This window comes from Bombus bifarius, unplaced genomic scaffold (assembly GCF_011952205.1).
Source record: "Bombus bifarius isolate JDL3187 unplaced genomic scaffold, Bbif_JDL3187 scf7180000008297, whole genome shotgun sequence".
NCBI lineage: Eukaryota > Metazoa > Arthropoda > Insecta > Hymenoptera > Apidae > Bombus > Bombus bifarius.
In genome coordinates this window covers 478,978-504,362 of record NW_022884576.1, presented here as the reverse complement: position 1 = coordinate 504,362, position 25,385 = coordinate 478,978, and the positions used below count along the sequence as shown (strand labels likewise).

General features: G+C 37.9%; 2 protein-coding genes and 2 long non-coding RNA genes across 5 annotated transcripts; 2 read left to right on the top strand and 2 right to left on the bottom strand.

Annotated features, from left to right (window-relative positions):
• The first annotated feature begins 113 nt into the window (after window positions 1-113).
• Window positions 114-5,268, top strand: LOC117212427. 2 transcript variants are annotated; one of them, XM_033457265.1, is made up of 11 exons: window positions 114-379; window positions 496-765; window positions 1,453-1,455; window positions 1,618-2,215; window positions 2,323-2,622; window positions 2,727-3,553; window positions 3,668-3,841; window positions 3,911-4,151; window positions 4,283-4,409; window positions 4,492-4,673; window positions 4,776-5,268. In XM_033457265.1, the coding sequence occupies exons 4-11, from the start codon at window positions 1,664-1,666 to the stop codon at window positions 5,019-5,021; spliced, it is 2,649 nt and encodes an 882-aa protein (XP_033313156.1). In that variant the 5' UTR covers window positions 114-379; window positions 496-765; window positions 1,453-1,455; window positions 1,618-1,663; the 3' UTR covers window positions 5,022-5,268. The 2 variants fall into 2 exon arrangements, with proteins under 2 accessions (XP_033313156.1, XP_033313155.1); XM_033457264.1 differs by lacking the exon at window positions 1,453-1,455 and having other exon boundaries at window positions 496-793; window positions 1,620-2,215.
• LOC117212432 lies at window positions 4,180-4,602 on the bottom strand. Its single transcript, XR_004488455.1, has 2 exons — window positions 4,466-4,602; window positions 4,180-4,387 (listed from the first exon to the last, which is right to left on the bottom strand). It is a non-coding gene; the product is annotated as an uncharacterized LOC117212432 (long non-coding RNA).
• Window positions 5,269-5,418: 150 nt separating the features above from the next.
• LOC117212430 lies at window positions 5,419-7,359 on the top strand. Its single transcript, XM_033457269.1, has 2 exons — window positions 5,419-6,112; window positions 6,173-7,359. Exons 1-2 carry the CDS (start codon window positions 5,987-5,989, stop codon window positions 7,034-7,036), a joined length of 990 nt encoding a protein of 329 aa, XP_033313160.1. The 5' UTR covers window positions 5,419-5,986; the 3' UTR covers window positions 7,037-7,359.
• A 48-nt stretch (window positions 7,360-7,407) lies between these two features.
• Window positions 7,408-8,719, bottom strand: LOC117212431. The gene is made up of 3 exons (XR_004488454.1): window positions 8,280-8,719; window positions 7,892-7,985; window positions 7,408-7,649 (listed from the first exon to the last, which is right to left on the bottom strand). It is a non-coding gene; the product is annotated as an uncharacterized LOC117212431 (long non-coding RNA).
• Between the last annotated feature and the right edge of the window lie 16,666 nt (window positions 8,720-25,385).

Sequence of the window (25,385 nt, the reverse complement as noted above, 5' to 3'; positions counted from 1 at the left end):
AGCCCGTAAAAAGGCCAATCGCATGCATAATGTAACGAGAATCTCCCCAGTTGTTTTAATTGTCTGGAAACCGCAGTCGTCTCAGGTCCCGCTGCCATAACTAACCACGATTTCGTTCCCCCTCTCCTTAACCGAGATGATTTCGACCGTTTCACGAGTAAATTCCTCCTTTCGTTTCTTTACCGCTTCCACTGCCACTTTCCGTTGTCCTTGTTTACTTCGCGTTCAGTCGCGATCAGTGCACATAGAATACATACGCTTCGAAAAGGAAGAATTGCACGACGCAACGGCTAGAAATTATTTCAAATTTCGGAACAAAGTGATCTATCTTCTATGGCGTTTTCTGCAACGATCGTAACGTGAATCGCAATGCAATAACGTAAGTGTCTTGATAACTCTGAGTAAAATTTTGTCTTTCTCTCTTCCTTTCTCTCTTCCTTTGTTCGTTTATTCTTTGGCGACATGCATACTGTCATCTTTGTCTTTTTCGATTAGAATTCGTACGACTATGCCAACTGGATAGTTCCCGTGTGAACCAACATGTATACGCGTCCATATGCAAATGGAGTTGAAACATCGTCATCGTCGTCGATAGTTGCGCATGCGCGTCCGCTATCGCGAAACGGACAGAAGCGTGATCAGTCGGCGGGTCGGCCAACTGGTTTAGCGCGTGTCGGTTTCTCGACGGTCAGGATCGATCGTTACGATTATTATTTCACGAGAGAAGATCGTATGTGAGGAGCGATCGGACGAAAATAGACAGGTGGGCCGACGCGAGACAATCTTTAAATAGGTGGGTAAAGTTGTGTGATTATCCGTAGATCGTGGAGTGACGAAAAGACACGATGATATCTTTCGTGGACACAACAGAGCAGTAACGGCTAAACTTCGCTTCAAGCTACCGCCGAGTGTCCTCTAACGCCCCATGTTATTTATTGAACGCTCGCAGATTTCGTGTAGCTATTTAATCGTTTTGTAATTCAATAACGAATGCAGTGTATGCGGTGAACGCGTGAATCTCTTTTTGCCATGTTAGCCATAAACAGTTGTCATCGTTCTCATTTTTTTTACGGGTGACATATTCGCGTTCCGATTCAACGAGGCGACTACACTGAATCGTCGAACCGGTTGCAGAACGATCGATCGATAGTGCACAATCGTGTTCGCGATCCTAGTTTATCTAGCATTTAGTATGAATAATTAGCTTTCTAAGCGATACGTTCAAAACAAATGGTAAATACGATATATTCTACGAATAGCTTTTATTTATTATATCATGAAAAGAGCTCTCTATCTATCGTGATAATAAAAACGCAACAGTGAATATCGCCGTTTTCAGGACTCCCTTGTCAATTTTGTACCCCTTGTTATTGTTTATGCGACTTATCGTATATCGTTTATTCCTTATTTCGCGACTTTATCATATTTTCTTAACTCGTTGGACTTCCAAATAAACTAATTATTCGCGTACACAGATATTATACATTTTTGCTTTTACAAGCGAAACAAATACATAGAATTTTACAAATTATAATATTGCGTTACAAACATTATTTCTCTTTAGGTATAGGAGTAAATTCGCGATTATGATACTTACTGTATATCGAATTTGTTCGCAGGTCATAAGGATATCTTTTCATTGAAAAGGCAAGGATCATCAAACATGACGAATATCAACGCAGTGCCTGTACCTCGGAACCAAAATACCGCATTAAATTCCACTAGTTTTCACTTGTCGAATGGGATCGAAAATGTAATCGACAAGATCGAGAATCTTCGGCTTACTCACGACACGGTCGATCAATCGAATGAAATACGCGATTTCGACGCGTATCGAACGAAACACAGCGTACGAAGAGTCCCCGGCTGTCAAACGTCGAACAATAACGACATCTACGACTGCGATCATAACCATGATAGGGAGAACGATCGAAACGATCTGATTGAACGGGGACCGATTAAATCGCAATTTTGTTCGCTGACTCGCAGTCAACCTTACTGGACGAGCGTTGAACAGCCACGGAATTTTCAAGCAAACGAAACATTTCCAATCGATTACGATAAAACCGCGGAACAAATTCTACGTGATAAAGAATGTAGTGAAAAATTGAACGCTTGTCTCGATCAATTACAAGATTTGGAGAGAACGAGCTGCACTTACGATAGTAACGCTAGAGATGAAGATAAATCGCAAGTCTATAGTTTAAGGAAGGATGTACGTACTTACGTTTGTTTTTTTAATCGAACAGGCTGTACCTTTTTTCGAATGAAAGTTTTATCAGTTAGGTTTTTCTTTAAAAACGTTTCACATTTCATTTTCAGTTTTCTTCGACTCCATCGACGATCGTCGGGAACGCTTTAAGCGACGACTTGTTATTATTGGAGAATGTGCTATGCGGAGCTTTTCAAGCGGCCCAACACGTAACAAAGAAGAGTTTCCTTCGTTCGCAGGAAACGGTGGAAGCTTTCTTCGATACTTGTTTGACCGATGGTAATACGATCGTTTCCAGTTCTGAGAGCTGTGAATCGAATCGTACTCACTCGCCGACTTTGCCCATTTCTACACAATCTTCGGGAAGATCGCAACCAAAGACGAATCACAGCCCAATCGGCTCTCCTCGGGTAATCGATATAGTATACGTATAAGCGTTTCTTATATGCTTAGAAAATTTCATCTGTGATCAATATTGCGATATATGCATAATCTGTTCGATGCCAATCCTTAGATCACCGTCACATCAACGTGCAGACCGGCGCAGATTTTCTCCTGTTCTTCAAGCTGTTCGCCTTCTTCTTCGAATCAGTCGTACGGTGACACATCAAGTCCGAACAGTTCGTTTACGTATCAGACAACAGCCGGTTCGCGAATCGAGGAACGATTCAAACAGGATTTCGAAAATTTCCAGTTTTGCAGGCTCGATGGCGATACTGTCGTCTCCAACACCGTAGTAAATAATATCGACGATAATGAACTGTGGTCACAAGTGATGGATGAACTAGTGAATAATTTAAACGGAGAAAAAGACAAAGTGGGAGAAACATATTTGCAGGACCCTTCGAAAGTGGAAAACGCCACGAATACGATTACCTTCCAAACCAATAACTTGCAGCAAGTCCGACACTCTTCGAATCGCGATGATATCCCCAACGAAGGTGTAACGGTTGCGAAACCTGTGTCTTGGTCCGACGTATCGTATCCTCCGGTATCACGAGCTAACATTCCTCAGAAAGATACCCAGAAGATCGAAACGACGGACAATGCTATAAATGCGCCTTTGCTTTCAAGTTACACAAAATATGATAAAAGTTACGGTACTCTAGTTAAACAACGTCCGGCAGAAACAATCAGTACGAAGGACGATATCCATCATGAGCGTAATTTCTCCCCGTTGTTTAACTCGTTTGGTGACTCCTCGCCAACCGCGGGCGCGATCATCGCTACCAATTTCAGCTTTGATGATTTTACTACGAAAAGCTTACCAACGAGTCCTAAAGACGATTATCAAATCCCAAAGATGGTTGCTTCGTTCGAAGATCATTCTCAGCAACGCTGGTGAGTCTCGTTGAAGCTTGATAAACCGTTGCATGAGATACGGTGTACCAAGAACGATGCGATGCGAAATTCAATTGTATGTGAAATTGATACTGATGTTCTTTTGTTATGCAGTTTTAGCAATTCCGATCGAAATACGATACCCTGGTCATCGTTAAATTTGCCATCTGTAAAGGCAAGTGAAAAATTGAAAGAAAAATTGGATCCGCAAGAAGTGAAGAAGGCTATGATTAGTCTGCTTAAACGGTCGGCAAAAGAACTAGCCAAACAGGACAAAGATGGAGATACGTAAGTGATTTCAAATCGATCGATTATGTACTCGTGAGCTGCTTGATGTAATTGCTTTTCTTCCCACAGAAAGCTGATGTGCTTGGTTGGCAACCCGAACGAACTTGTTCAAAAGATGGCCTATTTGGTACCACTCGTAGAACGTATGAGTACAATCACAGGAGCTTTAACGATTATGAACAATCGCGGCGATGATGCGCTTTACTTGGCTGCTCTGAATTGTCCACAATTTCCGTTCGTTGCTGGTTATTTAGCTGCGACTATGTTGGAAAAAGGAATCAACTTCACTCAACGATTGTATCATACTCGAGTATATTACTCTCTCTTCCTTTCTTCCCATCATTCTTATTTCTCTCCGTCATTTTTTCAATATGCAAAATGTTTTTACATAATGCCTTCCTGATTTCTCCGTTTCTTAAAATTGTTGCATCCTTGTTACAGGGGGATACACTGATACATTCGATCGCTTCACAAGGGGATTCTCATGAAGAAACTCTAGCTGAATTGTTGGCTTTGAGAACCATCCAAGGGAACCGGCTATTTGACCTATCGAAACGTAACTATGATGGTTAGTTTGGATTATAGTGTTTCTCTCTCCTTGTGAAAGAAAACAATCAGTCTTACGTTTGTTCGTGTTTCCTCGTACGTAGGTAGAACAGCGCTCCACATTGCGATCGAATCGCATATACCATTTACAAAAGGAATCACGTCATTGGGAACGATAAAACTACTGTTAAAATACGGAGCAGATCCTAGAATCAAAGAAACAAAATATGGGAACAATGCATTACATATGGCGGTTTCTTTGGATTGCGATCCTGTTCTTGTAAAGGTATTGTTTTATTCATTGAGAGTCGGTTTGTTCTACTTTTACCATAGCTATTTCTCATCTTCCCTAATCGATTTGATTTATGCGCAAACGCGCTACCAATAGTTATTACTGGATACTTGGGCTTCTGATTTGGTGAACGCCGTCAATTACAATCACGACACAGCGTTGCACGCGGTAGCAGCTATGTCGACCAACGTTTCCTTCGACAGGCAGAAGGAAGTGTGTTGGCTATTGGTTCAGGCCGGAGGCCACACGAATTTACTGAATCATGAAGGAAAAACACCGTTAGATCTTGTTTCCACGGACAGGAAGGGAGCTATCAGAGAGATTTTTCACAAGAGGTCTTAAGGACGAACGTAGCATCGCAATATTTTAATATTGCAATGTTGCTACACCGCACTCTCTCGTATCGTTTTACATATACGTATATTATCGTTCACGCATCTTATCATTCGAACTGTTTCTCTGCTACAGACCGTCTTTTATACAGTCTCCCAAATATGGATAAGAAAACAAATCAATTTCGATAACAGCAATTAGGTTGTAGAAATATCGTTATACAGATCCATGATACAAATACACAGTTGAGATGTAAGTGCTGTTTTTCTTTCAAAATTTCATAACCATCGGCTATATATATATATATACAGTTTGTATATATACATATGTACATAGTATGGCAAGTTTATCATAAAAATAACGTCGCATAATGGAAAATATCGCAACCGACATTTTTTTGTACAACCGCATTGCAGAACTAAAGAAAAATGAGAAAAAGAACGAAAGTTATCGAATACGTTGAAACTTTATCGAACTTTTGACGGATTTGTATACACTATATCCTTTTCCGGTACAAAATTGAATAGTCGAGTACCATATGTTTCGAGCGAACTGACTCACGCACATTACCCTATCCCAAATTTATTGGATGGGACGTGTTGCCACCGAATTACCCGTATGTCATTCAATATGAAAGCGGCATGAAACAAGTGTCCATCTTAATCCTAACGATCAGCCTCTCGCAAGAGTTTATTCGATGTTCGACCTTTGTAGCGATACCGTGTTATTTTTTTCTACGTTTCTATCATGTAAATTTGCTTTAAGTGCATTATAATTTTCGTTCTTCTGCTAAACTCGTGAATTTTAAGCAATTCAATCCCAGTGAATGTTTTATAAAGAAGGAAAAGAGGAAGGAAGGAAGAATATACATATACATGTACATATATAACGGAATAGAGTCGATCGGAAATACGAGATAAAGTTCAGCCTACAAACGAAATTTACGGAGATAAATCTCTGGAAAATTGTAGGAAATGAAGACAATATCGACAGTGATGAGTAGTTGCGCGCTATTACTGATAACAGCTGCAAGTAATATTAGCGAACAATGCAAAATTCATGAAATGACGACAGTTGATTGCCACTGCATTGGAAATGAGGTATGAGTAATGTGAGTAATTCAAAAAGGATTTCGTTGCAAAATTTCTTTTCCTTTACAGGAATTTTTCCTGCCAGAAGGATACAACTATGAAAATGTGACGACTATACAAATCGCGTCCTGCAACATTGCGAATCTTCATTTTTCCAGTTTAACGGAAGCGAGTCAAATTACGGAAATTATCGTGCAAAATATTAGTGAACGTTTGATCTTTGAATTATTTTTAACATCAAAAAGATTGAAACGACTCAAGTTGTCGAGAATTGGCCGAATACCATTAATTAGTCGTGACACGTTCGTTAGGCTTAAAAGTATTGAAACACTTCGTATCGAAGATACGCGGATTAATAATTTCGCGGAACGATTCACCGACATAGCGATAACCAACTTTTCGATGATCAATGTTACGATCGAACGTATCGATCAGCTTGGTTTCTCGGCAAAGGGTGAAATTCTACACATTAAAAATAGTGAATTTCAAAATGTTACAGGTTCGTTGAATTTCGCTTACTTCTCAACCGTAGAGATTCTTCATTCCAAGTTTCAATTGAATAAACCGGGTTATATATTGATCGAAGGTAATATCGTTTATATCGAGGACTGTGTTTTTTCCAATTCGAGCGCAAACATAGTTGCGGCGGGAAGCATTAAGATAAATGATACTTGCGCAGATGGGAAAAGCTCTATGAGACTCTCATCGAATAATATTAAAAGTGTAAACAATCGATTGCCTACCGAAATCATTTATACCAAGAATAAAAACGAATCAGAGCATTTTTTCAGTCGAAATAATACAGTGTGTATTGCTGGAAATTGCAAATGTCCGAAAAGCAGTGGTCAGAGTCCACAGTTAGTAAGCCTGTTTCTGGCATATACTTTCCAATTTTTCTTACCAATCGTTATTCTGCTATCGATACTACCTTAATTTCGTTTTGGAACAAGAAACGCCTTATCTTTTTCTTTGTTTCTAAACTATTCAAATCATGGAATTCTGTTATTCGATGAAATTATTCTCTATCGTTCTGCATCTTATGATACATGTTTTCTTTTAAATAAAGTACAACTCCATCCCTGAATTATGTATGCAATTAATGCATGACCTGGTTGTTCTTTGTTAAATGATTTTCAAATTTTTGTGAATTTCCAATTTTAATGTTTTCATTCAATTCTAATACTTTTATTTAATGATTGTTGTTAACACGTACGTAGATTCTTCTTTCATTGTAAATTTTCTATAGTTTGATGGCCTGAAAACATACAATTTATAAATATAATAGTGGAGTATACTCCTGTTTATGATTGTTTTTTTATGTACATAATATGTGATTACTTTTACCAAAGAAAAAAATTATAGTATAAAAAAAGATATACGTTGGATGCCGAATACTTGATAATTGTATTGTATTAATACATTGCATCTAACATGATTAATATTATCAAACTTATCTGGTATCTTAGTATTTGCAGTCTGTAATATCGTAGAGTAAGCCAAATTCATTCAAATGTGACAATTTATTCCATAGCTCCATGATCCGTTCCTACAAAATAAAAACATATGTTATATATGCAAATTTGAAGAATTTTTGGGAATATTATACACAAGCTAAATTATACAAAACAAAGCATAATTTAAAATTATAATTCTATATCATGTAAAATTGTTCCAACTGTATTGTTTTCAATCTAGTATCAACTTGAAATGTTTTTCACATTTTATCTTCAATCACGGTCGTGAACCATAAAAATGAATAAACAGAAAGTGCAAATATATGTATCTTACTCTATTGTTGAAAGATTTCATTAGAGAAAATGCATTTTTTGTAGTATGTGTAGAACACAGTGTAACATCATGCCACATAACCTAAAATATGAACCTTGAAAGAAGGAAGTGATATGTTTGCTGTACCCCCCACAATATAAAACAAGTTTCGAAATACATAATGAATATTCAGTTTTATCAGAGAACTCGATAGTGGACATAAATTTATGAATAAGAATCCTCTTTCATTACATTTACGAAAAAATATGTCAAATCTAGTGGGACGGATTGTCTAGTAACAGTTACTATGTAAAATTTCTATATTTTTTCTGATTAATAAACGCAATAAATTTGTAAAAATGTAAAGAAAATAATACAATTTAATCTTATATCAAATTAATCAAGATACCTAATTCTCGGACGCAAATAGGTTGTACCACGATCTATACAGATTTGGAATACAATCTCATTGTAGGAGTAAGGCTCTAGATGTTTAGGCGATGTTAGTCAACTCGTCCATAGTTGGACGCTTCAATCGAGAAGTTAGGATTCGTTGTGTAAAGCAATCTGTGTAACGCAAATAAAAGAATAGCGCGGTCTCGGTTATTTCCGTCACCTTTTCTCTCTCCAATGCATTCACGTACTTGACTCCTGGTGGACCGAATATCAGGGGGATGTAAGAAAAAAAAATAGCATGACAATAATGATAATAGAGACCAAGTTTTGTCTGACATATACGATTACTATGATTATAATATTATTAGTTCGTATCTAACTAATGTCTAACAAATGTTATACAATACAAATATATGTTTCATTATTAGAAACCTCTGTAAACTAAAATTATACTATAATTTTGCTTTTTTAGTAGAAAATTATGGATTATGATTGTTTATTTATAGATATTTATAGATAATGTCAATATTTACACAATTTTTTAACGAAATAAAAAAAATTAAATAGATGTTTACTTTCCAATATTGGCGTCAAATATTTAAATATGTGTGTACATATTTTATTTGGAAGTTGTAATTTCAAGCATTTTTATTGGAGATAATACATATTTAACACTAGGTTTACGGGCGTTTCTTATATACCTATCTCTAAGAGCACCCGTCAAATTGACGGGTAAACGAAAACACGCCTTTTCTTTAAAAAATCGGTTTATTCAAACTAAGTCTGAATTAAACAGTATTAGGCTTCACGTTTAAATAAATTATTAATAAGTAAAGTCTCTTTTTAAAAAATGGTTTCTGGAACACGTTTATTTGTCTTATACTTGTACACCTTATAACAAGCCTGGCTATTACTTATAAATCTGTTCCATATTTCGGATATCAGCGCAAATTTATCTGTTTGTAATCTTTCGGAAGCTTTCAATGATCTTGCTTCATATGCGCCTAGGGCATATAGAATTCTTAGAAAACTACGTAACTCAGCAATTGTGATTGATCAGTCTTTCTTCAAAACTCGATGTGCCTCGGTTTCAGTGCAATCTTTTATGTGTCCCATTATGTGTCTGTCAATTGTCAATTCGAAAGCACTAGTTACACAACCCTAGATAATATTTCTCTTAGCATAGCCAGTAGGTCCTGCGATATCCTTGAATATCATAGGAACGGGCGTCCCACCCCTAGATCCGCCTGCTTTCAGTTTTATCCACTGTATCCCGTCAATTGCAATTTCAATTTCACCCATTACATTTTGGGACGTGTTTGGAATGCTCGTCCTCTCATTCTCGGAGTCAGAACTAGAAAAAATACGCATCCTTTTCTTGTTACGACACACTTTCAAGAAGTTTTCCTTTTCACTATCCGAAGATCCTTCTATCCCTCCACTTTCAATGTATTCAGAATTTTCACTGTCAGCTTAGAGTCAACAAACACCGAAACCCCCTAATCACTGGACTACTTGATACGACGGACCAGAGGCTGAAGAGACACTACCCGCTAGATCTAAACGCTAGATTCAATTAGTTATCTAAATTAAGTAATATTTACTTATTTATAATACTTACTTATAAATTATACTTATCTATAATAAGTATTAACTTATTATAAATAATTAGCCATGTCACTGCGCCACGCCAGAAAAATTACTGAAAATTCTCAACGCGAGAATTGTTTGTAATTTTAATAAATAATAATAAAAACAAAAAAGAAAAACGTCAGCTTCGCTTTGGCCTAATTCACTCCGATCTTCTTCGGAAGTATCCTCAGAACAATCTTCACTGATGTTAACAATTTTGTTCAATATCTTATTATATCTCCTGGATTTACTTATGATTGCTAGAAAAGGGGGATTGGTCAAAATAAAAAAATACTGTGCCCAAATTCAATTACCTTATTGTAAATACTTACAATAAGCGGGCATTGTCTACAATAACTGAGACTTTTGCATACTGTCTTTGAAAAACGTTCTTACACTGTCACTGCAGCAATCATACTGAAGATCGTTATTATAGTAAAAACTTTTCTTTCATTCTTATATTTATTATTGGAGGAATGGTTTTACGAACGAAGCAAACATATAAGGATTATTTATGAAAACAGCTAGCCCGTCAATTTAACGGGTTTTGTAGAGATAGGTATACTACATACAAATTTCAAAAATTAAAAAGTTTAGGAAAAAATAATTGTGTTTATAAATTCTTTGGATGAAATGATTAATATACGATACAAAATGATTAAAATTAATGCTATGGTTTTTGAGGTATTTCATTTCGAAGTTTGAAATTCACTACCCGCTAGACCTAAACGTTAGATTCATTTAGTTATCCAAATTAAGCATATGCACTTACTTATAATACTTATAAATTATACCTATCTATAATAAGTATTAACTTATTGTAAATAAACAGCCATGTCACTGCGCCACGCCAGAAAAATTACTGAAAATTCTCAACGCGAGAATTGATTGTAATTTCAACAAATAAATGAAAAAAAAAAAAGTTTGAAATTCTTCAAATTGGCGGATCCCGTAAACCTAGTTTTAATAATGATTCATAATTAATATTCATTTAAACAACGTTTTTCTCTATTAAATGAAATACTTATTTTGAATAAATGGAGAAAAGTTATGGGAAGTACATAGTTTAGTCACAGAGGAGATATAAAAATAGATAAATCACCTTATGGACATTTCGCAGCTCAGTGTGATTACCGTACCGACTTAGGCATTCGATTTTAATTTTAACGTCCTTTATTCATGAACAACGGTCACTTAAGAAAGTATTTATTGTAGAAGTGTTAGTGACAGCTAACACACGACTGGAGACGTTTGATAAGCAATTGCAGGCTCAATGTAACGATGGTTTGTATCCTGCGAATTTATAATATACAGGGTGGTTGGTAACTGGTGGTACAAGCGGGAAGGGGGTTAGGTTATTCTACGCGAAAAAGGAAGTCGAAAATATAGAATAAAAATTTTAAAAAAATTTTTTTTTTTAATTTTTCCATCGAGACAACGATCTATAGTGAGATCCGTTATAACGAGATGTGATAAAGTGCACGCGTACCGAGCGAAAATTCAAAGTCGATTTTCTCAAAAACAAAGCCTCAAACGAAAAATTTTTATTCTATATTTTCGACTTTTTTTCGGGTAGAATCACTCCCTTTCCGCTTGTACCGCCAGTTACCAACCACCCTGTATATACGCACATATTTATATGTACGTATGAAGTGATAACGAACAAAACAACGCGTCGCAGCTTTGCGGCGGTTTTTATGATATTATTAAATTAAATACTTTCAAAATGATAAAACATCATTAAAACTTTCTTCATATATATTTATAAAACTTTTTTTCATATATATGTCGGAGATGGAAGGACAGCGGGACTTTCCGTCGGGAATGTTGGGTAAAACCTCCCATCACCATAGTCAAGATTTTAATGTTTAAGCAATAAAAATAAGGAAAACAATGGGAATAGCCACGGTTACGGGAGGGCCGCGTACCTGACAGAGGTACGGAATGATTTTATGAGTCTCCTTAAAAACAAGGATTGACCCGAGAAGCGGGGACAGGAGTATATAAGGGTAGGTTCATCTGGATTGAGAGAGTTTTTAGTTAGTGAGTCGTTGAGCGAATTGCCGAGTAAGTCACGCTGATACTGGTCATCTCGTGGACCGTGGATTCGTTATCGAACCTGGATTCGTTGTCACCATCATCTCGGACATCCTATTGCCGTTACTCATAGCCTCTTGTAGTAAAGTAAGTAAAGGTTCATAGAACGCCCCAAAGTGCCAACCTGACTCCGACATATATATGTCGGAGTTACACTGGGAGTAAGGTTGTGGGCGTCAGATGTATCTTCACGGGAATTAGCCATTAATGCGGTACAACACAGGTGTAGTTTATTACAATAATGGGATTGTTACAGTCTTGACAATTAATCATGGCGATTAGGCACTCGCGACGTTAGTGACAATGGCTTCAGGTTCGTCAACGAATTCACGGTCAACGGGATGACGAATGCGATCTGATTCACGTATGACTCCACGTACAAGTAACTTATCTGCAAGAACTCCAAGCCAAAGAAAGAAGAAGAGCGAAAGAAAAAAATCCAAGTGGGACTGTCCTTATATATTCCTCTCCCCACCTCTCGGGTCCATCTTTGTTTTTAAGGGGAGCCATATAATCATTCTATCCCTTTGTCAGGTACACGTCCCTCCCGTGACCGTGGTTACGTCTAGTGACCCGCTATGTCACCTTGAACCCGAACCCATCGTCATAAAGCCAGGTTGGAACATTAAAACTATTTCTTATTTTTTATTGCTTAAATGTAGCTATAGTAAAAGCCTGGACTAGGGTATTGGGGGTTTTCCTAACATTCCAGACGGAAAGTCCCGCTGTCCTTCCATCTCCGACATATATATGTCGGACATGAAAGAACACCGGAGTCTTTGGAATTTTGGATAATCCCGCAACATTGTAATCTAGAGTCTACTATAGCTGTAATTAAACAATTGTAGTTATTCAATCCGATTGTAATTGTTCGCGAGTTGTGATGATGAGCTTGGGCTCGAGGCGACAGCCAGTCGCCGAACGTAGCCGCGGTCACGGGATGAACGCTTTGTCTAACAAAGGTATGGAGTAATTCTATAGCTCTTCTTAAAAGAAATATTTGTGGCGGCACGCGACAGTAAACATTCCAACAGTTTCTGTCCCGTGGCTCGCCACACGCAGACCCTATTCTTCGAGCAAGATGATTGCCAGATGTCGATGTGTCTCCGGAGTACATGTTCAGCTAGCCTGAGGGCCCGTCATAAATCTCAGAATTTAGTTGACTAAAGTCCTTCAAACAAACAGTCTTTGTCCCAGCTACGGGAAGATAGGAGAGACCTATTTTTCAACGAACGGCGTCTCCCACTAGCAACTTTCCCTCGAGGGCGGCTAGCATCTTTTTCTAACCACCGATATGGAGATTGACCAATTAGCAGCAACGTCAAATTCCCTCACCTTCTGAACGAAGGCTATCCTCGACGAATCCGATGATCTCGTGTCCTCAGACACACCCCATCCTAGCTTTCCTCTGCAGCATCATCGCGACGAAGAGTCATTCTCTCGTGAGGTCGTATTAGCGAGTTACTTAGAGTCTGTACGCTCGGTGGATATTCCACGTTTTCGCAAAGAGTCCGACTTAGATTTTTGTGAGCACGTACATCTATCATCCCGTTGACCGCGGATTCGTTATCGAACCTAAGACCAACATCACTAGTATCGCGAGTGTCCAACCGCCGCGGTTGATTGTCGTGTCGGTAGCATCCATACTCGTATTAACAGACCGTACCTTCGTTATAACACGACGATGGCCGATTCCAATGAAGATTCATCAAACGCCCACAACCTTATTCCTGACGCTTTTTCGACATATATGTACTTACATGGGTAGGTATATACATATGTATTTATGTATTTGGTAATGTTAACAGGATTGAGAAGCTATGAAAAAAGGATTTAACAATTCCGGAATACATTCGATGTTTCTATCATTATAATCCATGCGTTAATGTATGAATAAGAACTTTGATTTATGAAACATCAACAGCATTCTCATATTATCCCACAAACTCCATGAGAAAATTCAAACCTTTAATGTATTTAAAATAAATATATAGATATGTACATAAACATAAATGTATATAGCATGTGTTAATTTTAACCTTTGGTAGGTACGATTAACGATGAGATTCAGCTGTTATGATCTATGTGACAAAATATAAAAGCTGAAAGTAAAATAAAGGGTAAAATAAAATTCAATGTAGTAAGCCCTGAAAAGATCAAAAATTAAAAAAAAAAACTCAAATATGTAAGTACAAATGTATTATAAATATGTATAGCCTAGCTCACATTATTAGAAGTTATGTTTAGGTTGGTAGCAGGCATAAAAAATAGATTGTGGATTTTTATGTGGTTATGATAAATACAAATATATGTTGGAGAAGCGTCAGGAATAGGGTTGTGGGTGTGGCGGATCGGTATCAACAGGACGCCGACTGGTCGAGGCATCAACGGGACGCAACATCTGCCGGGCGATCCACGGGTACCAACCGTCAACACCAGAGGGTTACTACGACGACAACGAGTCTGTCTATCTCGCTAGCGGTCGAATATACGGGCACACGATACAAATACCGTACCTAGCGAGACTCCCTCTACGTCTAAGGCAGGGACTACCGGGCATAGCCTTACTGATGAGTCCACCGGTAGTCCCGGGACGAAACGCTCCTCATTCCCTTTTCACCTAGCTTCAACTACACCTCCTACATGGGCGTTTGATAAATCTTCATTGGACTTAGCCATCGTCATGGTACAACCAAGGTACGGGTTATTAACACGAGTATGGATACTACAGACTTGACAATCAATCGCGGCGATTAGGCACTCGCGACACTAGTGATAATGGTCTTAGGTTCGATAACGAATCCCCGGTCAACGGCATGATAGATATCCTTGCTCACAAAATCCAACTCCAACGTGTAATACTCACAGATCGTACGGCGCTACTCTCTTCGTCGATGAGATCGCAAGAGATTGCCTGTCCGTTTGAAGAACCTTAATTACCAAAAAAACCCAGATTTTATAGCGGGTCCTCGGGCTAACTGAACTTGTGCTGTGTAAGTGCCTCAACATCTGGTATTCATTGTGTCCGAAGGAACCGTTGGAATGTTTTACTGTCAAATACCTCTATGGGTATTTCTTTTAACGAGAGTCATACTATCACTCCACACCTTTGTTAGACGAAGCGCCCGTCCCGTTGACCGCGGCTACGTTCGGTAACTGATGGTCGCCTTGAGCCCAAGTTTATTATCATTAATCGCAAACAAGTACGATTGGGTAGAATGACGGCAAATTGTTTAATTACAGCTGTAAACTTTAATTGCAATTTTACGGATTTTCCCGAAGTTCCAGAGGGAAGGCTCCAGTGTCCTTTCATCTCCGACATATGCATAAACGTGCAAAGTGTTACGTCCGGCGACACCTTACCTGACCAGGCCACACACCGCGGGCAGGATGGCAACCAGATGTCCGCACGTCCTTACTGCGTCCCTCAATATTTTTAAGCACTTACCATAAATCTCAGGAATTTCCTAGCTAAGGTCCTTCAGACCGAACAAACATTTCTTCACTAAATCGCTTTCTAAAGGTTTATTGTTACTACAGGAAAGTCAGTTTTCTCACATATGATGCTTCCCACTAGCAACTCTCTCTCGGGGGCGGTTAGCACCCTTCCTCGCCAACCAACCTAAAGAAATAACCAATTGACAGCGAAGTCCTTCCCTCACTCTCCCAATGAAACCTTGTCCTTGACAAATCAGCTCTTTCTTGTAGATTAGATCCACCCACAACAAGCTTCCTCCGCAGCATCATCTTCACAGAAAGTTATTCTTCACGCAGTTTTTGAACCATCATCGTCTGAGCGTACGTCGCACACTACACATTGTAACTTTGGCTATCAATCGAAACACAAGTATATCTCTCCAGTCCAGAAGTTGTTGGAATAAACATTAATTTATACCTGTTAACTCGGTGTAACCTCAATTGAACCACCCCTATTATCCTAACCGAAATAGGAGATCGATCATTTCGTGGCGTCGATCATCTAATCGTAACGGGAATTTACGACTCCCGTTGACGTGCTTTCTCGCGATCGCGTCTCTCCGCGAGTTGTCAAAACACAAAGTATGCAAAATATTTAAAGATGTACCAAATATAGAAACGAAGAATTTTATAAAAGTATGATTTTGTAAAAATATCACTGATTTAAAATTCTTCATATAATACACCACATTACTTCTTCGCCTTCTTCTATTATATTTTGTCATAATACATAAAAGAAACACATACATGTATAGATAGAAAAATAATTACAAATTTCGTAAATTTTATAATCTAGAACTGCTATAATGCCTATAAGTAGATCATCTCAGCTGTTGAGACTTAACCACACTGTGGTTCTTATTTTTTATTTAAGTCCTTACGAATTTTGACTATCATAATTAAATAAACCATATCTTTCCGATGTACAGCATATTCATTGATAAATCAATTTGGATATGTTTTTTTACAGCTTCAGACATAATCCGAAATAGTTTATCCAAAATAGATGTCTGACTGTGTAATGTCGAATAAAAATAATCGAATACGACATTTATAATTTTGAAAATGTAAGAAATATTATTGGATGCCGAATAAACGAGCGAAAGTAATCGCGTCACTAACAATATATACGAGAAGTGCTATAAGTAATTGTTCATCACGCTGAAATTCCTTACTTTTATCAACAAAATAATTAAAGCACTCATCACGTTTAGATCTTTCTGTGCTTTTTTTACCGATGTATCCGGCGAGATATTCTATAGCGCATATTACTAAAAAGCGCACTAATGTTGACAATGCTGCTAATTTATTGTCAATTTCTAATTGTATATTTTCACTTTCGGCGTTAATATTCTTCTTTTTATTTCCTTTAATTGGAACATCGTCTGACATAGAGGTAGTGAATTGGGACAATATTATATTTCTAACAAAGTTGGATCACAGTCAGGTTGACTGTATCAGAATTACTGTTATAAGAATTACTATTCATATTATATGTCGGGTTATCATTAGGATTTAAGGCGCGTAATGATTCTTCGTTTGAATTAGCCATTGTTTTACGAAACAGAGAATATATTTAAGCGAATAAACAAGATTTTACAAAATATTATGAATAATGAGTTTAATAAATGATAAGATTAACAAACGATAAGTTTAACTAATGACTAGATTAAAGAATAATAAGTTTAACGAATAATAAGAGTAACGAATAATATGTTTTACGAATAATAAATTTAACGAATAATGAGATTAACGATTAATAGGTTTTACGAATAATGAATTTAATTAACGCTATTAACAATGTTCCGGGGTTCAAACGAATCCACGGTCAACGGGATAACTCTTTACTATGCGTGGAATAATTTTAAACACAAAAATACGATTGCTGAGACACTCGGTAAATTGCTCGATGTATCACTTTCCAAGGTGATCACACGAATGAATATCTGATGAAAATCTTTTTCGCTATACAACTGCATTTGTTTGTTATATGCTCGCTGGAGGCATCGAGAAGGTTCCAATCGTTGTTGCTAGGCAATTTCTGTCAAAAGTTTGTTGTATACTCTTTGGAAACATCGAGAAAGATCCAAACGCCGTTGCTAGGCAGTTTCTGTCTGGAGATTGATTCCTAATACAACGTGTGTCCCATTATATCGACATCTCTAAAGTGCAATTCTATGTGATTTCTAAGGAGAACAATACAACCGATCCACACCTTCGTCAGGCAAAACGTTTATCCCGTGACCGTGGCTACGTTCGGCGAGCAGTTGTCACCTCGAACCCACTTTCGCTTTCACAAATATCAAACAATTACAAATGACAATTGCTTAATTACAGTTATGATAAAATCTAGGCTAAAGCATTAGAAGGCTTCCTCAAAATTGCAAAGGGAAGGCTCCGGTTTTCCTTTCATCTCCGACATATATATATGTACATATGAGGTGGATAGGTCGTGATAGGTGTTGAAGAAACACTCGAGTATAATTAACAGTATCTTTATTAACAATAGTCGCTATATACACTTTACGTAGAGCTCGCAATTACACTTAGCGATTCGCACTTCGGGTTATAACTCGACTTCTAGACGATGTGTTACGATAGTGTCACGCTCAAGGTCACACGCTCAGAAGCAGTAATAGGATAAACTAAATATCCTGCATGCTACAGCTATCGAAACAATAACCAGATAGTAACGGAATAGCCGCCTCTGATATACACGATATACTACGATAATCCCTCCAGAGGGACTAAAACCTCAGTATAAAAACTCTCCCAAATTAGCGCTCGATGCCTTTTTGTTGTAACACTTTGAACCGTCACTCTGTTGCATTCGCATAATAAATTCTATTATAAAGTTCAATTTCTTCACCTTATTTGTGAAACGTTCGAACTGCGACGCGAGGAGATTGTCACGTAATTTTTAGGGTTGGTTGATGAAAATAAAATATGGTTGAGTCGTAACACAACTATTAACTTTGTTTTAATTAAACTTTATTATGAATTCAGCAATCACAATGTAACATGCACTGAATTAACATAAATCACAATTCACTCCAACCACGTTATGTAAGATTTAGTTACAACAATACATTAAGTACGCGATTTATAAGGGTAGAGGCCGATATAGATACGTTGACTATTCTAAGGATACAGAATAAGTGAGTTTTTCTGGCGATACTATGTCTGAGGAAGGCTAGGGGTGGGTGTGTCTAAGGACACGGGACTATCGGATTTGTTGATGACAATTTTGGTTAAGGAAGTGAGGGCAGTAGACACCGTCTTCGATTGGATAATAAGACGGTTGGTGGACCAGGAACGGTTTTAGCCGCCCTCGCGAGAAATTTGCTAACGGAACATACCAGATGTGGAGAAAACCAACTTTCTAAGCTAACACGTGGTAGACAATAAACGTAAAGGGAAATCTAAGACAGGAAATACTCGCTTGGTCCGAAGGACTTGAACTATGAAAATGTCAAGACCCCTGGTGGGTACTTAAGACTATTGAGGGTGCGCACCAAGGATATGCAGACATCTGGGTGCCATCCTGTCCGTGGTGTGTGGCCTGGTCTCTGATGTGAATTGACGTTACAAGATCACCGGTGATCTATCATTTTCGTGATTTCTTGTGTCTCCTACGTGACAATAGCGATTGAGCAGAGTGCGCGATACAAGTTAGGATGATGATTGACCGGTGCCATTTCGGCTGCCATTGCGTTCAGGTCCTCCTTGATAGCGGTTCGTATGCCCACAAAAACAATTGGCAAAATTTCTACCCAGTTGTTCATATAGTGACATTTGATTGCTGCTTTTAGTTGTCGATGCAAACGCTCTACCATCCCGTTAGACGCGAGGTGATAGACTGTCGTGCGTAAATGCTTGATGCCGAGCAACCGGCATAATTTCTCGAATAATTTTGATTAGAATTGATGTCTTTGATCAGATGTTATTTTAAATGGCATGCCGAAACGAAATATCCATGTAGAAAGGAGGCCAACGCGAGAAACGGTCGATACACGTTAAACAATATCGGTAGCCTTGTGAATATTGCATCACGATAATGTCTATGTGTCTGTGTTCGAACCGGTCTGCTAACGCTCCGAATGTTCTGACGGGTGTGGGTACGTGCCTGGTGACCTTACATCGCTGACACGGGATACATTGCCGCGTCCAGTTTCGACAATCCTTGTTTATCGACAGCCATATGAAACGCGTCATCACCAGGTTTTGCGTAGCGCGTATCCCTGGATGGGAAAGTCCGTGTAGCGAATTAAATATGCTGCGTCGCAAAGATTTCGGAACATACGGTCGCACGGTTTCGCTGGATATATCGCAATATATCTCCATGTCTTGGTTGCGAAATCGTATCTTTTTCAGCTGTAACGCGTATGTGCCGGAGTTGACGATTTCGCGTAATTCCGTTCCGTATCGTTCTCTTGCGCGGCTGCTGAAGTTCAGTGATCGATCGATTTCCCTATCGCTCCGATCCGGGATAAAGTGTCGGCTACATTGTCATTTAGCCAATTTATATACCGGGTATCGGTCGTAAATTGACCAATATAGTCTAGGTGTCGGAATTGTCGCGGTGAACACTTGTCGAGATTTTGATCGAACGCGTATGTAAGGGGTCTATGATCCGTATAAATCGTAAAATCTCCCCCTTCCACGGCGTGTCTAAAGCGTTTAATCGCGGTGTACATCGCGAGTAGCTCGCGATCATAAGCGCTATACTTTCGCTGCGCGGGGGTCAAGGATTCCGTAAGGAACGGCTGCCAAGTATCGTTGACGCGTTGTTGCAAGACCGCTCCTATCGCGTAATGGGATGCGTCTACCACGAGGCTGACGGGTGCGCCGGGAGTCGGATGCGCTAGCATCGTGGCGTCAGCGAGGGCGCGTTTCGACTCGCGGAAGCTATTTTCGGTTTATTCCGACCACTTAATGGGCGCGTTGCCCTTTTTTGCATCTTTTAACCAAGTTGAGTGGTTGAAAAACTTTTGTGGCCCCCGGTATGAAACGTCGGTAGAAGTTAGTCATACCGAGGTACCTTCGCAGGTGCTTTCCGGTCGCGGATTGCGGTACTTCGACGATGGTGTAACGTCAATTCATATCAGAGACCAGGCCATACACCACGGACAGGATGGCACCCAGATACCTGCATATCCCTGGCGCGCACCCTCAATAGTCTTAAGTGCCTACCAGGGGCCTTGGCATTTTTATAGTTAAGGTCGTTCGGACCAAGCGAGTATTTCCTGTCGTAAATTCCGTCCCTTGTCCTTAGATACCCCCACCCCTAGCTTTCCTCAGACACAGTATCGTCAGTAAGACTTCACTTATTCTGTATCCTTAGAATAGTCAACATATCTATGTCGTTCTCTACTCTTATAAGTCGCGTACTTAATGTATCGTTGTAACTAAGTCTGACATAACGTGGTTGGAGTGAATTGTGATTTATGTTAATTCAGTGCGTGTTACATTGTGATTGCTGAATTCATAATAAAGGTTGATTAAAACCAAGTTAATAGTTGTGTTACGACTCAACTATATTTTATTTTCACCAACCAACCCAAAAATTACGTGACAATGGCGTCTACGCGTTCGGCTAGCGGTTTTATCCAGTCGGCGGTAACGGTGTATCCTAAAAATGTGATTTCGCTCGCGCCGAATTCACATTTCGCGGGGTTTATTACTACGCCGTACTCGTCTAAGCGTTTAAATAAGATTCGCAAGTGTTCGCGATGTTGTTCTTCGTCTTCCGAAGCTATGAGAAACAAACCAAACAGGGTCGTGACCGCAGATTTTTCGACGTCCTCGGGTGCTATCGGAATTTGATGATACGCGCGGACGAGATCGATTTTCGAGAAGATTCGCTTACCATGTAGTTGCTGCTTCTTAACGCGAGAATTGATTGTAATTTCAACAAATAAATAAAAAAAAAAAAAAATGTAGTTGCTGCGCGAAATTTTCAATATGGGGCGGCGAATATCTGCCGGATATGGTACCGGGTTGTAGGCCTCCGTCTTGTTTGGGAACAACGTGCAAGGATGATGCCCATCTCTTCGATGATCTAATCACTCCTTGCTCAATCATCATCTCGAATTCCGCCTTCACCTGTTTAAGCCGATGGGGGGCGAGGGTCGAAGGTTACTGTAGACGGGGAGTCCTGGCGTCGTCTTGATGTGGTGTTCCACACCGTGCAGAGCTGTACCTCTTCCGAAAACGGGCGGCCTTAAAACCTTTAATATGTTTCTTTGGGTGGAAACTAAAACATTTTTTATTGACATTTACTCAAATAGGAGAACACAATTCCTATGAAAATCATTTAAACTCGCTATCTTAATTCGCAATGCGCCAAATTTTATCATATGCCTGACCAAATCAGCGAACGATTGTGCTACGACTTGGAAGATTAAACCTGGGAGTACCACGCATTTTACAATACATAGAGGACGAAGTGCGATATAGCATTAAACATAATCGTTATTTATCTGTTAAACAACTATTTCGTCCGTCACAAGGAAATAATTATGTCAATATAAACGTCAAAACGAAATTGTGAACTCTATGCACGATTGCATTTTACAGACATACATCACTAATGTTACCTAAAAAGAGTTCTTCACTTACTCTTTTCAGTGCTCCGCATTCACCCGTAATTGCGAATAAAAAACATTAGACTTCTCTTACTATAATTCATTTTCTAGTTTTTAATATTCTCGTATTCTTTAATTTTTGGAATGATTTTGAAATGATTTTCGAATACATCGTTATCATTACTTGAATACAAACAAGGAGTAGCATCCTTTCTTAATTTCAGGGAAGCATAAACATTATTTTTCAGGAAATGTTTATTCCTAAAAAATATATTTATTTTTTAACTCAATGTTTCACATTTCAACCCAGTCATCTAGCTCGCAATTTACTATCTGTATCACAAATCTATTAATACGAATCAAGTAAAAACAATAAGCATACATATTGCGATTAGAAAAATCCCGATTATAATACGATGTCACGTCCCGCGCTGCGCATGCGCCGTAACGTAGACTAAAACTATCAATAGCGCGAGTGAGCGTTCCAATTTGAAATTTAAATAAATTTTAACAATTTGTATAGAAACCAAATTCGAGCCTCACAACCCCCACGGAATAACCCGTCACATAACGACCTCTCCACGGTAGACCTAAATATAAATAAGCGTAGCGACAAAGAAGAGAGAGAGATAATTCCTTAGTTCAGAGTAGTTAATTCCTCAGTTCCGTGTGATTAGTTCCCAGTTCTTGTTAATCTTGTTAATCGACGTGTTTGCATTTGTCAATTTGTAAATTATTGAAAATCTGTCAAATTAAAATCTTGTAATTAATAAGAGTGAAAACGTATTGCGAACAATTGTAACTTCGAGTATTTGAAATTTCAACGACAATCCTGTCAATATCCAATTAGAATACGAATAAACATTTTTTTCTGAAGAATATTTGTCTAATAATATAATAGGATTAAGCGAACATTTATTTTCACCAACTTTAATCCTCTCCTGTGGCAGTACTCCTGCGCGTAGCAGGTTAGCCGAAACGTGGAGTTTAATTGCCAATAGCATTAAATAACAGACAACACTACAATTTAATCTGAATTCAAAAATTAACGGCAACACAACTAAAACGAGCCAAACAAAACGTAACAATGAACATTTCTTATAACGTTTCCATTTATCTCTTTGATGATCCAGTGTATCTAAAACTAGGTTATATTAACTAACAATTACTGTGAAATAAAACGAAAACAGAAAAAGGAATTAATTAATTAATTATAAGAGAAATAATTAACTAATTATGAGGAAACTAATTGAAAACTATCATAAAATTATTTTTAAGGAGAGAAGATTATTTTAGCAGACTTGATCTGCTTATTTCTATATTTCTGTCTCGCTGTTATCCTGTCATATTATCTTAGATTGCCAATTATTTCATAGATTTTGATCACTTTAAAATTGCTGTCATTCATGTGACCCGATTGGGAATTTATAATTCTTGATCATAATTTGTTTTCATATATCTGTAATGGGGCTCTAGAGTCGCGGGAATTCGGGCTAAAAAATACATTGTATGATTGGGCTATTCTTATATCTCGTTTGTGCTAAAGTTCCCTTACCATTTTCGCGTCACTCATAACGTTATCAACAAAATGCATAAACATATTGCAACGCTTACTGTGGGAAGAATTATAAATTCTATAGCTGGTCACATACGACACTCATTTCAAAATGATAAAAATATGTGAAATGATTGACGATCTAAGAATATTTGGCGGGACGACAGCAAGATATATAGGCAAACAGGTAAGGAGGTTAGGTCTCGCAAAATTTATATTATTATAAAACTAATTTACTGGCTTCGCAATTAGTTTTCTTATAATTAGTTCATTAATTTGTTTATAACAAATCAGATTATTCTTTCCTATTTGTTCGTTTTATTTTATAGTAGTTGTTAGTTAATTGAATCTAGTGTTAGATATAATGGAACTGAAATCAAAAAGATAAAGGGGAACATTATAAGAAATATTCTTATTATAACAATTACTGAATCTTTTTTCTTAACAAATGGGTCTCACGTAAATTATTAAGCGCTTTGATTTTTCTTTAGACTGCGAGGTACAATGTAAATTATAAACATGTGATCAATAAACTTCATTTATTAAAATGCATACATGTATGGCGTATCTGTCAAAGGAACTCTTAAAGATGTTCTGTAAGAAAATGCGAAGTTCGAACACTTGGGACGGCCGTGTTTGCGAGTATTCTTTGTACAATCGTCGACGTGGGCGAACGTCGAAGTAAAACCACGCCAGTGCGGCATTTCCGAATCAACAGTACGTGGTACTCAATTCAATACATAATCAATTTTTGTCCATTTCTTTATACGAATATGTCTGTAATTCAAATGTACACCTTCATACTACTAAAGCATTCAAGAAATAGTATTCGTGCGAAATATATCGTCGCTACATCGAGCCTGAAATTGCCTATCAAGATCAAATGTCTCTACTTTCTATAAGCACACGCATTCATATATGATGCTGTTTGGCTTTTACTGATACTTCTTTAATAAGTATTTTATCAATGACTGTTGTTTATGAGTAGAGCACGCTGAAGTTACTATGGAATTTCTCAGTCGGTATGGCAGTTACGTTGGGCCATGAAGGGTGATTTGTCTATTCGTATATCTCGTTTGTAGCCTTACCTCCTCGACTGGAGTTTCTAGACCTGTGTATATACCGTGTGTTGTACGATAGCAGAGATAAAATGAGAATGGTTTGGTAAGTTGTTTACTATGTTCAATCGATAACGCCGTACGTAACATTATTCCTAGATATCATCCACAGCAAATAGAGATTCCTACTATAAATTTATCAGCAGTTGATTACTGTTTCAGCGCAGAAATTGGAATACCCTTTAAGTACAGACACTTCGAGTTATTTTCAGGAAATCAAAGTAGTATCGATGCATTAATTTTTAACAATCACGTACTCGAGTTAGTAACTTTACATTGTAATTATGAAACTGTTGCTGAATAATTTTCTTTATTACATATTATATTACTTCTAATGGGTGATCTCGTGTAGATTTGGAAAGTTCAGAACGAATCACGAATATCATCACGAATATCAATAAGACGTAGATTGAAACAGATTAAGCTAGACTATACATAAAACGAGACTTCGTTTGTGAAAGATCATCGTCGATATAAGAAATTCTCATTTTTTTAGTTTGAAACAATTATTAGCTTGAATAATTTTTTAGTTTATATACAAAGTGAAACGAATGTATTGACAGAGGCCGGATCTTCATATAAAATTCTTTGTAAATTTTCTAAAGAATGTGATTCTTCATTTATTCTTTTATAAAATGTAACCCTTGACTTCG